Genomic DNA, 12,859 nt, shown 5'->3' on the forward strand with positions numbered 1-12,859 from the left:
TTCAGTGCAGCTTTTGGCATTATAGATCATCGTCTGCTGCTGAAACAATGTATGCGTTATGGCTTCACATCCTATGCCATATTGTGGATCACATTGCATAGTTTGTCAATTTTCATGAATTTTTCAAAATTTAAAACTTCAAATAGCTCCTTGGTCATGTGACCTACTGACTTCAAACAAGGTTCAGAATGTCCACTGATAATCCACAATATATAAGGGTAGTCAGTGGACATTCTGAACCTTGTTTGAAGTCATTAGGTCACATGACAAAGGAGCTATTAAAATTTTTAATTTGGAAAAGTTAATGTAAAATCGTGTGAGATTAAAATGAACAAACTAAAGGGTGTGCAATATAGAAGGGTGGTCAGTGGACATTCTGAACCTTGTTTCTCTCTCCTATTGTGTACCTATGTTAAATACTGTGGAAAAATATTTTTAAAAACAGGGAAAATAAGTCTTTAGAACTACCAGTTATTATAGATACATATTAAAGAAAAGGGTAAACAACACTGGACTGAACCCCCTAATTGTCAAAACTAATATTAATGTACAACTGTATAAAAGATGCATGTCTAGAGTTTATGCAATATGGGTGTATATCCACTGCACGCTTCTTAGGTGTGTCACAAGGAGCTATTGAACTGTAAAACTATGAAAAATGTATGTTACACCATGTGATTTTACAGTACCCAAACAAGAGTGTGCAATATAGAAGGGTAGTCAGTGGTCATTCCGCACCTTGTTTGAAGTCAGTAGGTCACATGACCAAGGAGCTGTTGACATTTTTAATTGTGAAAAATGAATGTAAAAACATGTTTGATGAAAATGGACAAACTAAAGGTTGTGCAATGTGTAGGCCCACTAAGTGGACATTCTGAACCATGTATGAAGTCAGTAGGTCACATGACAAAGGAGCTGTTGAAATTTTACATTTGGAAAAATTCATGTAAAATATAGAAGGGTGGTCAGTGGACATTCAGAACCTTGTTTGAAGTCAGTAGGTCATATGACCAATGAGCTATTGAAATTCAAAAATGTAAATAAATCATTTAAAATAGTGCGAGATGTGAATCAACAACAACAAAAAGTGTGTGCAATGTGTGTCTATGCCATCGGGTTAGCTATGACCCGTTTGGAACGTTTTAGGAGGAATGGTTAAAGAACTATTGAAATGTGAAAAATTAGATTTGTCAGTATGTTGAAGGTCCCTAACTGCTGTTGGTGGACGTAAGGAAAACTACAGGCGAATATCTGTCAAATATCCAACCTGAAACTGTCTTTACCTCGGTGAGAGGTCTATCTGTGATAACGCACTGCTCTGCTTTCTTGACATCACAATCAACTTAACAAGTCTTACAAGACATACTTTTATCACACCTGGACTATTGCCCAGTTATATGGTCAAGTTCCAATTTGTGAGGTGACGGGGGAAAAGGAAATGATTAACTTCTAAATTAATAATACTCTAGTCTCCCTAGGCACACGGTTTGCCTCCCACAATGTGAACAATGTTGCCCTAGGTCTGGGATTTCCCGAGACTGATTCACTAGTGTTTCTTCTAATTATTTGACTAACCACAAATTAATCCGTTACTGGTTTCCTTGTAACAGGATGGAAATCCTGAGCTAGGTCTGTAGTCACTTTTTGGAACCCCAATTGGAGAATTGAAATGAAATCAATTCAATTAAACACGTATTCCAATCATTTTTACTATAATAAATTAATATATTCAATAGCCCAACAGGACAATTAAAGTTAAATCTATTCAATAAAAATAGATTTTGAATAATTCAAATGTAAAACATTTTATTTATTCAATAACTTCTCCATGTTCTATTCTAATGAATGAAAACCAGGCAGTAGGCTTTTGCTTTCAGTCACATGAAATAAAGTGACAGGTTGGGTGCTCACCAAACCAGTATTTCTACACATTTAAGACAAGCCAAATGGGCGGGGACTGAGACTGACCATACATACAACTGACCATCACAATGCTGTAGTATGTATGTTTGTTCCCGACTGATTTGTGCGCTGCAGAAACAAGGAAGTGATCATTCATGTAACAGGCACTGAATAGGTTTTGAATGTAAAGAGGCATGTAAGTGATCATTTATACAGGTACTGAATAGAGTTTGAACGTAAACAAGCATGCAAGTGATCATGTAACAGGTAGTGAACAGGTCTTGAATGTAAGAAAGCATGGAAGTGATCATTCATACAGGTACTGAATAGGGTTTGAATGTAAAGAAGCATGGAAGTGATCATGTAACAGGTAGTGAACATGTCTTGAATGTAAAGAAGCATGGAAGTGATCATTCATACAGGTACTGAATAGGGTTTGAATGTAAAGAAGCATGGAAGTGATCATGTCACAGGTAGTAAACAGGTTTTGAATGTAAAGAAGCATGGAAGTGATCATGTCATAGGTAGTGAATGTACAGAATCACAGCAGACAAGTGATGTTTTTAGAAACATATATAAGTAACCAAACCAATCGTTGCTTTTAGATTGTGATTAAGACCTTTCACACAGTTTCAAACATGGGAAACATTTCCGCAAAATATATTAAACCCATAATCATCTCAAATATCTTAGCCGAAAATGAAAGAAACAATATATAAAATATGTATTAACTATATGCAAATGTATACAACTTATATACACATATAAACCAAGTAGTTCTCCCTTACAGAATTACACAAAGACAACTCATTACAAATGACATACAAAATAACTTCTTCGTCCCACGCCCTTTCCCTTGTGTCCTGCCATTAGAAGTCAAACATGTTGATCAAACATTTTGATCCACTCTGATATTTATGAGGTCTTGTTGTGCCATCCCATTCATCCAAGTGCTGTCCATTTGTTTCCACAATAAATACACGCATTCCGGAGAATTCAGAGTATTCTCAGTACTGCATTCCATGGTTCCGCTGTGCTTTCTCTGTCTTCCACCTTGTGATAAGTGATGTGCAAAATAACTACTAACATTTATCCACTTTCACTAAGGTTTCCCCACATCTACTGTGATTTTCGTGAACAGAGCATCCTTTTCCACTTTGACGACTTTGTACTTGAGAGAGCTGATCCCATCTGTATTTATCGTCAGTCTTGTGCGTTGTATTCTGTCAAACCTGCGATGCAAAGGAAACGACTCATCAGTCTACTATCCTCCTATGAAGATATTAGGGATGCACTGATATGTCAATTCTGGGGCCATACAATAGCCAATATTTTCTTGGCTGGGATGGCTGAGTAACAATGCTGATGCTATCATGAAGAAATAAAAACTTTCCCCTTAAAATCTACATTTTCTTTTTTAAAGGTACAACATTGTGGGGAACCTGTTGAATGTGGTTGTTCTGATCTAAAGCTTTACCTCTGAGGATTTGGGTCGTTCAGTTTGTCTCTCTCGTGACGGATCATCCGGCATTTTCCGACCTCGCCATCTGGACGAGAGATGGACATTCCTCTGGAGCTCAACCTGTGGAAATCAGAGTTTATTATTATAATGGACTTTGCATACACGTTGGAAATACTGTGGAATTCAGGGTTGGGGTCAATTCTAATTCAATTCAGGAAGTGATTTAAGTTTTAAAAAACGTGACAACTTTTTAAGTAAACAGCTTCTCCTTTTCAGTTTATAAAAAAAATATATTGAAAAAAAAACTGCCATTTCAGTTTCTGAATTGACTGACCCTAACACCCTAGTGAATAGATTGTGTTTTGCATGAGCATTAGACAATGCATCGGTAACATTAGAAAGGGATGATGTCCCCTTGCCAAGTCTGATTTTAATATAGGCCCATCCGTAATGCTTTAAAAGTTTGGATTGGAATGCACTGTCTTGCCTGTTGAAAATGTCGTCATCTTCACCACCCCAGCCCCAGTAGTTGTTGGGAAAGCCGTTGATTTCCAGGAACTGCTCCTTACTTAACGCTGAGACACCGCCAAAGTACTGGTTATAGGGCAACCTATGGATGAGACAAAGACAAAATATTTCTCATCTGGCCCATACAAAGAGCCAAGTAATGAAAAGGAAAGGCTAAGCATAAACAGATATACTTGTTTACTACTCTTCTAGCTATGTACTCATTGTATGAATTGAGGAAGAGTCCCAATTAATGAAAATGATGATGATGCATTAGAAAGAAGTTGTCGGTTGAGTTTTGTGCCATACTTGAAGCCAAACTTGTCCATGGAGACAGACAGGTGTCTGGGCTGGCTGAAGCATTTGTAGGGGTTGCGGTCATCCATGGGGATGATGTCCACGTCACTGAACACAAAGCAGTCGTAGTCATACTCTTTCAGGGCCTCAGCATAGCCAATGTTCATCAGCTTGGCCCTGTTGAATGTGTCGTCTCCATCCTAATGAAGAAATGACAGTAATTTTTAAAACATGGGTACGCTAAATTATTTGCCAAATATTCACTTATAATTGAATAAAGTTTGTCCTTAGAACATGTTTAATTCATCAAAAAGTGTATTTTAAAAAAAAATCTGGTATATGCAAATTGATTTCAAGTTGATGTACTCTTACATTTTGCATTTGAGTCATTTAGCAGACGGTCTTATCCAGAGCGACTTACAGTTATCTAGGTGGGGCGACCACATCACAGACATAGAAAGTATTTTTGTTCTTCTTAGCTGTCACAGATCTCCCATTGTTGGGTAAACTATTTAAAGATTTACTGAGACGGGGCTCCCGAGTGGCGTAGCGGTGTAAAGCACTGCATCTCAGTGCTAGAGGTGTCACGACAGACCCTGGTTTGATTCCAGGCTGTATCACAACTGGCTGTGATTGGGAGTCCCATAGGGCGGTGAGCAATTGTCCCAGCATTGTCTGGTTTAGGCTTTGGCTGGATTAGGCCGTCGTTGTAAATAAGAATGTGTTCTTAACTGACTTCCCTAGTTAAATACATTTTTAAAAAGCAAGCAGACCAGTTTTCTAAGTCACTGACAGCCTGAAGATCTACTGAGCTGCAACATTACATTCCAGCCAGTTCTCTTTCCCAACACCCAGCTAACTTCGCATTGTCATTAGCATATGAGCAAAGTACAAAAAAAACAACAAAAAAAGGAAGGTCCGCACTCACTACTTTTTTATTTTACAGATTACTTCAGGTCATTGACCTTCTAAAAGACAGTCACTCGGGGCCCGCTTCTTGGACACAGAAATAAATTTAGTCTCGGACTATGCTTCATGTGTGTCTGTCGAAACCGCCCCTAGGAGCCCCAGACAAGTTTTTGTCCTTATCTCATATGAGGAAAGTAAACAATATTTGCAAAACCATCATGTAATACACTAAATAGAAACACCAAGGGACTTCCCCTTAAGAAATGTCAGAAACTAAGCAACAGCGTGTTCAAGAACCGCGGAGTATACCAACAGTTGCACTTAGTTACCTCAGGAGAAAGCAGAAAGAGAAGAAGAAAGCCACCGAGCATTGGAAGAACCCAACCATACTTTAGCAGAGATGTGATTGGTTGCAAACATGCAGTGCTAGGAGAGTGGAAACAGAGTTAGTAGTAGTTATTAGTATGTCAGAATGCGAAACAGAGAGAGAGGGAAAGAGAGAGACAGAGAGAGAGACGTTATCTGCTATTTTGGTTTCAAGAACAGGAAGCACCTGTAGAAGTCATGTAAGGACACAGTTCTTTCCTCTACACTGTCAATGGCATCTTCATAGGAGTAGGCTACTCTTCACTATCAATGCGTGGTAGTCACCAGCTGACAGTTAGGGCCGAAGTGGTGATTCTGTCATTCAAATACACCACAAAAATGAAATAATATTGAATTTGATTATTTAAACAACAAAAATCTTAAGTTAGAATTCTACAACAGGTTGGTCAAAACAAGCTTTGTGATTGGTTGAGACACGGTCTAAGACATACTAAATAACCAGTTTAGCACGGGTAAGCCTATAATGCAAAAATTGGCATCTTGCTTTCTGTTCCATCTGAGAAATCACTGCGCATCCACTGTCCCATCAGCCCAGACAGGTCATTCATTAACTTGATTTCCACTATAAAAAGGATCTAGACATTATCTCCCGTGCTTCTAGCCTAACGCCTCAATCAGACCGACAGTGTCGTAACATCAATGCTGTGCAATCAATTCTGCAGTCAAACTTCCCCATTATGTAATCCAAAATTGTACTCTATATGTGTGCAATAAAAGTTTAACATTCACCTTTTGCTAATATTGTCAAGTCTATGCATACAAGGCAAACGCAGCGTTCCATTGGAAGTGAATGTACTTCTGGTGTGCCAAAACGCAGACGATGTCGGTCTGATCGAGGCATTACATTTGGTTTGCAACAACGGGGGGTTGTAGGTCTCTCTGACATTTGTTGAAATTCTATCTCCACTGTCCCAATGAGGATAATGGTGTCAGGACGAGACAAACATATTTTCCTAGCCCGTCGAAATCATGAATCAAACTAAATTAAATGCAGCTAGTGTGCGGTCGTTCCTGCTTCCGTTTGAAGTGACTGTGTTGCTGTGTAGTTGGCTAGCTCCTCTGAACAGTGCCCTGACAGGAGAGCAAATGCTCTATGTCAGGGAAAATCGTGCATCATTAGCTCATTGTTATGGATGCATCCAAATAAATGCCAATAGAAAACAGCTTAAACAAACTAAAATACAGCTACTTTGCTTTATCTATGGGAGAGAAAAAAAAGTAGTCCTCTGTCTCTTTATCATTACAAGTTAAGAAAGGCAGAGAGTTCATTGAGGTTATGGATGTGGTGGAAAGGAGGAAAGGTGTGGAGGAAAGAGGGGAGAATAAAAAGAAAGTGAGAAGCTGTCAGCGGTATGCAGTCAAACAACTTCAGCTGGTGAGGATGAATCGTTGGATGATTATTTTAATCATCCCTCACACCAAATGTTTCCTTGTGAGAACATTTGTATAGGAGCATCCTACATTGCTAAAAAATAAGGGTGCTTTGCCATTCTATAGCGAGCCATTGACTCTTTTCTCTTCCAGTAGTGTAGGATGGGCACTCATACTGCCATATCTGGTTTCTAATCGGTTTACAAAGACAGCAAGATGCATCTGTGTCTGAAATCCTTTTCACAATGACTAAATCTGTTGACTTAAACTTACAAACTTTTGCCCACGGGAGAAACCGTCCAACAGAAATACATGGACCTGAGATACCACACAATCAGGAATTAGAGGCTGTCTGTCAAACATGTTTAGTTCCTCTTATAACATGTAAGATATGTTGTCCTTTAAAACAATACATTAGAATAAACTCATACTTGATGACATCACGGTTATTTGATAGAGACACTCCATGTTGCAAACCGTTTTGCAAACCGAAGGCTTCCATTTGTTCATCACGGTGACTTGGCTGTGCCCTCTGATTATCTGTGAGAGACACCTGGTGGTTTACAGATAGTGAGTATAAACTTCAACTCACAGCTGAACCATGTCTGTGTTTAAAGTACAGGCCTGGGCTTGTGTGGAGTCGGGGTGCTGGGGCTGGAAAGCTGGGGGGCTGGGGCTGGATGCCTGTCTATCTCCTGTTTCAGTGTCTCTCTCAGTGTCTTTCTCAGAGCTCTCTTAGTTTCTCACAAACGTCGCACTTCTTACAAATCTATAATTTCGTAGTTCTGTACATTTACGTTTCCTCTTCTTTCATCCCTCTTACATTTTCTGTAGGAAGCGAGGGTGAAGGACGGCTGGAGAGGATACTACAAGGAATCAAGGATAGGCTTATTGAGATTTAGCCTCGGTTTAAAGACCCTGAGTAATGATTTGTAACTGTGAGGGGGGGGGGGGGGGGGGATGTTGCGACACACGTTAACATTCTTCCTGGTATCTACAATGACGGGTGGGAGGTTACTTGTGTGGAAACCTTCAGGTATGAATAAACAAATGCATGACAACTGAGCGGCTTTCTTTGTTCAGACAGACTCTGAAAGGTGAGTTCAGTGAATAGATGAAACCAGTCATGCACAGAGATTAGACTGGTTTCTCTGACTTTACCTGATTGATGACGTAGACGCCGTAGTCCAGCTGTTGGCGCTGAAGGATGGGATGGAGGTAGTAGAGCCAGAACTTGAGGTGATCGTCGCGATGGCGGAAGGGGATGATTAGAGCAACCTTTTGGAGGGCGGCGCAGTCTTGTGGTTTGTAGCGACCTCCTCCCTGCAGACCTGGGTTCTCCTTCCTCACTGTGTCCAAGCTGACAGGCGTAGAGAACTCCACCCTGAGAGGCCCCACTGCAGGTCAGGAGAAACAGATCTCTTGATCTCTCATAAACTCTCACACACCTCTTCCTGTTCCTCAACCACATTCACACCTCCATCACTCCCTGCTCTATCTCGCTCTCTCTTTGTTCAAAGTTTTCAGCCTTTGACCTCATGTAGAAAAAGCACACACACAAACACATGTGCACGCATGCACACACGCACGCACACACACACACACGCACGCGCATGCACGCATCCCTTATTGATGTCACAAGCATTTTGCTTACACACAAGCATTTAGCTTACACACAAGCATTTAGCTTACACACAAGCATTTCGTAACACTCACAAGAAAGGGAAAGGGGGATACCTAGTCAGTTGTACAACTGAATGCCTTCAACTGAAATGTTTCTTCCGCATTTAACCCAACCCCTCTGAAATAACATCTGCTCGCCATGTGTACGTGACCAATAAAATTTGATTTGACACACAGATCCAAAGGAAATGGTGCTGACTTAACGTATATCTCATGCTTGTTTCTTTGCAACAGGCAGTTCAGAGGTTAAGAGGAAATGTGTGTTATCTCGTCCCCCCCAAAAAAAGTATGGTCTATGCTGCTGAAAGTATTTGCCCCGAGCCGTGATTGAGCTGAACACAGAACATATAGTTATTTTCAGCAACAGAGAGCAAACTTCACAATGCAGCTCGGCTTAACATGAAATAAATCGAGAGATCTTTCCTCGTATTAACTTTCATTTAAAGCCAGGAAATATAGGCATAATATGAGATACACAACTACATAATATATGTATAATTACATAATACAATGTTTGATGTGACTGTGCCAGTATACAAAACATTAAGAACACCTGCTCTTTCCATGACATAGCTTTCACCTGGATTCACCTTTTCAGTCTATGATCCCTTATTTATGTCACTTATGTGAAGGGGAGGAGACAGGTTAATTAAAGCTTTGAGACAATTGAGATATGGATTGTGTATGTGTGCCATTCAGAGGATGAATGGACATGACAACATTTTTTTGTGTCGAACAGGGTATGGTAGTAGGTGTCAGAAACAAGAACTGCAACACTGCTGGGATTTTCATGCTCAACGGTTTCCTGTGTGTATGAAGAATCATCCACCACCCAGAGGACATCCAGCCAACTTGACAAAACTCCCCAAAACTGTGGGAAGCATTGGAGTCAGACACCTTGTAGAGTCAATTCCCTGACGAATTGAAGCTGTTCTGGGGGCATACTGGACGAAGGGGGTGCAACTCAATATTAGGAAGGTGTTCCTAATGTTTGATAATTATATATATTTCATTTGCTTGTTATTTTTGGCCAAACAGTTCGATTAAATATATAAAGTTTGAATGTATTTTCTTGGGAGGACAAACTATCTGGATTCAGGTTCCCTGCTTGATTAGGGGAACAAATACAGTCCATATGTGCATGACAGAAGAATTGGAGAAAAAATCAGCATGGAAATAGCCTGCTAATGTGTTATAAAGAGTCCTTGTACGTGTTTATAACAATTACATGTATAATACAATATAATGTCATGTTCTGCTGTGCATGTTTGATTAAATAGCAGCCCTTGAATTAAAATGAATTGATCAAATCATAGCCTACTTACCCAGATGAGGAGACGGATCAGGACATTTTTCAAACTTATTCCACAAAGTTGTAGTAGAAGTAGTGTTAGTAGTTGTTGTAGTAGTTGTAGTAGCTGTATTGGGTAAATGTATATCCTTAAACTTCGGAGTTCGCAATATTACAATGCTGTTATTAAGGTCGTGTTGTCCATTATCTTGCGGTGGAAGTGTCACGGTAATAAAAGCTGTTTCAATTCGCGTCTGTGTCTTTATTTGTTTGTTTGCTGACAACCCATTCGAGTAACCCGTTAAATAAAATAAAACCACTAAGAGATTAATAACACCTAAAACTACAACCACGGTCCAGCCTTTCTTCCGCAGCCTAAAGTTGAGAGATGAGTCGAGCATAATGCGGCTGTCACATGTGGAACTGTAGTGACAAATACATAACCGTTTACGCACCGACCGTATTAAAAAAGCAATTTAAAAAATACTCTATTTTTTTTGTGCCTAAATCAGTATAGTTTCAAGCTAAAAGACAAGGTAATATAATTTTCTCCAACAACCTATGCTGTGTGGCTGTGACCATCAATTGTCGTAGGCTCCCGAGAGTGAATGAACTTTGTGTACAACACTTCATGGCAGTAACATGACAGTTAGTGGACCTGTGGCTTCCTCCATAATAAAAGCCCACAACGAGGAAATCATAGCCTACTAGGCAACTGCACTAGCAAACTATTCAATAAAATGCCCCAAACATGGTCATTATGTAGTACTTGTCTAGTAGTCTTTATTAATTTGCAAGTCCCTAAGCTGTGATTTGTTTGAATTTGAATTTACTCCAGGAGAATGACCAAATAGATGCCTTTGAGGTCGTCTATTTTTTTTCCTTAGAAAACGTTTTAGCCTATATGGCCATTCTAATTGTTCTCTGGCGCTTTCGGCCTACATTTTAAAATAATTGGATTTAATAAAACTTTAAATTCAATACCAGCATAAGCGACATATACGCTCCTTTATGTGTAAACCTTGATAATGTTTTATGAGAAGGGTTTATATATAAAATAAAATGTGTAGACCTTATCACGGAATGCTTTCTTACAAGCCCTTAAACCTACAATGCAGTTGAAGAAGTACAGTTAATATAATATTTACGAAATAAACTAAAGTTTTTATTTATTTATTTATAAATCTAGTCAATCAAAAAGTAACACAAGAAATGTACATAACAATAATGAGGCAATAAACGAGTGCTGGTACCGAGTCAATGTGCGGGGTACAGGTTAGTTGAGGTAATTTGTAAAGTGACTAGATAAACAGCAAGTAGCAGCAGTGTAAAAAAAGGGGGGGTCAATGTAAATAGTCTGGGTGGCTATTTGATTTGTTGTTCAGCAGTCTTATGGCTTGTGGGTAGAAGCTGTTATGTAGCCTTTTGGTCCTAGGTACCGCTTGCCGTGCAGTAGCAGAGTCTTTGACGAAACTTGGCCCCAGTGATGTACTGGGCTGTACACACTACCTTCTGTAGTGCCTTACGGTCAGATGCCAAGCAGTTGCCATACCAGGCGGTGATGCAACCGGTCAGGATGCTGTCGATGGTGCAGCTGTAGAACTTTTTGAGGATCTGGGGACCTATGCCAAATGTCAGATTAGAATATACTGTAAAGGGCCTCTCTCCAAGAGGCCCGTTAGACATTTTCTCTGCTTCTGTTCTGGAGGTGTGTCCCTGAATTATTGGATTAAGCCGGATTGATTTTGATTAACCTTATAAGGAACTTTTTGATTAACCTTATTTTGGTTTAACCTCCTTTTTGTTCACCTGGAAATTCCCGTTACAAAAGTGTTACTGCAGAAACACTAAAGCAATAACTTAATAAGGTTCAAAACTCAAACGTTTGTTACAGACCTATATCTATCCTACACTGCCTTTCTAACTTCTTTCGAAAGCTAAGTTAACAAACAGATCACCGACCATTTCGAATCCCACCGTACCTTCTCCGCTATGCAATCTGTTTTCCGAGCTGGTCATGTGTGCACCTCAGCCAAGCTCAAGGTCCTAAACGATATCATAAACGCCATCGACAATACTGTGCAGCCGTATTCATCGACCTGGCCAGGTCTTTCGACTCTGTCAATCAGCGCATTCTTATCGGCAGACTCAACAGCCTTGGTTTCTCAAATGACTGCTTCGCCTGGTTCACCAACCACTTCTCAGACAGAGTTCAGTGTGTCAAATCCGAGGGCCTGTTGTCCGGACCTCTGTCAGTCTCTATGGGGGTGCCACAGGGTTCAATTCTCGGGCCGACTCTTTTCTCTGTATACATCAATGATGTCGCTCTTGCTGCTAGTGATTATCAGATCCACCTCTATGCAGACGACACCATTCTGTATACCTCTGGCCCTTCTTTGGACACTGTGTTAACTAACCTCCAAACGAGCTTCTTTGCCATACAACTCTCCTTCCGTGGCCTCAAACTGCTCTTAAATGCAAGTAAAACTAAATGCATGTTCTTCAACCGATTGCTGCTCGCACCTGCCCGCCCGTCTAGCATTACTACTCTGGATGGTTCTGATTTATAATATGTGGACAACTACAAAAACCTAGGTGTCTGGTCAGACTGTAAACTCTCCGTCCAGACTCACATTAAGCATCTCCAATCCAAAATTAAATCTAGAATCTGCTTCCTATTTCACAACAAAGCATCCTTCACTCACACTGCCAAACATTCCCTCGTAAAACTGACTATCCTACCGATCCATGACTTTGGCGATGTCATTTACAAAATAGCTTCCAACACTCAGCAAATTGGATGCAGTCTATCACAGTGCCATCCATTTTGTCACCAAAGCCCCATATACTACCCACCACTGTGACCTGTATGCTCTCGTTGGCTGGCCATCGTTACATATTCGTCGCCAGACCCACTAGCTCCAGGTCATCTATAAGTCTTTGCTAGGTAATGCCCCGCCTTATCTCAGCTCACTGGTCACCATAGCATCACCCACCCGTAGCACGCGCTCCAGCAGGTATATTTCACTGGTCAGCCCCAAAGCCAATTG

General features: G+C 40.3%; 1 protein-coding gene across 1 annotated transcript; it reads right to left on the bottom strand.

The window, feature by feature from the left end:
* Window positions 1-1,789: 1,789 nt before the first annotated feature.
* LOC109894124 (beta-1,4-galactosyltransferase 1-like) lies at window positions 1,790-10,429 on the bottom strand. Its single transcript, XM_020487353.2, has 6 exons — window positions 9,844-10,429; window positions 7,997-8,232; window positions 4,181-4,368; window positions 3,852-3,974; window positions 3,380-3,484; window positions 1,790-3,134 (listed from the first exon to the last, which is right to left on the bottom strand). The coding sequence occupies exons 1-6, from the start codon at window positions 10,208-10,210 to the stop codon at window positions 3,005-3,007; spliced, it is 1,149 nt and encodes a 382-aa protein (XP_020342942.2). The 5' UTR covers window positions 10,211-10,429; the 3' UTR covers window positions 1,790-3,004.
* Window positions 10,430-12,859: the final 2,430 nt, after the last annotated feature.

Source organism: Oncorhynchus kisutch, linkage group LG7 (genome assembly GCF_002021735.2).
Source record: "Oncorhynchus kisutch isolate 150728-3 linkage group LG7, Okis_V2, whole genome shotgun sequence".
NCBI lineage: Eukaryota > Metazoa > Chordata > Actinopteri > Salmoniformes > Salmonidae > Oncorhynchus > Oncorhynchus kisutch.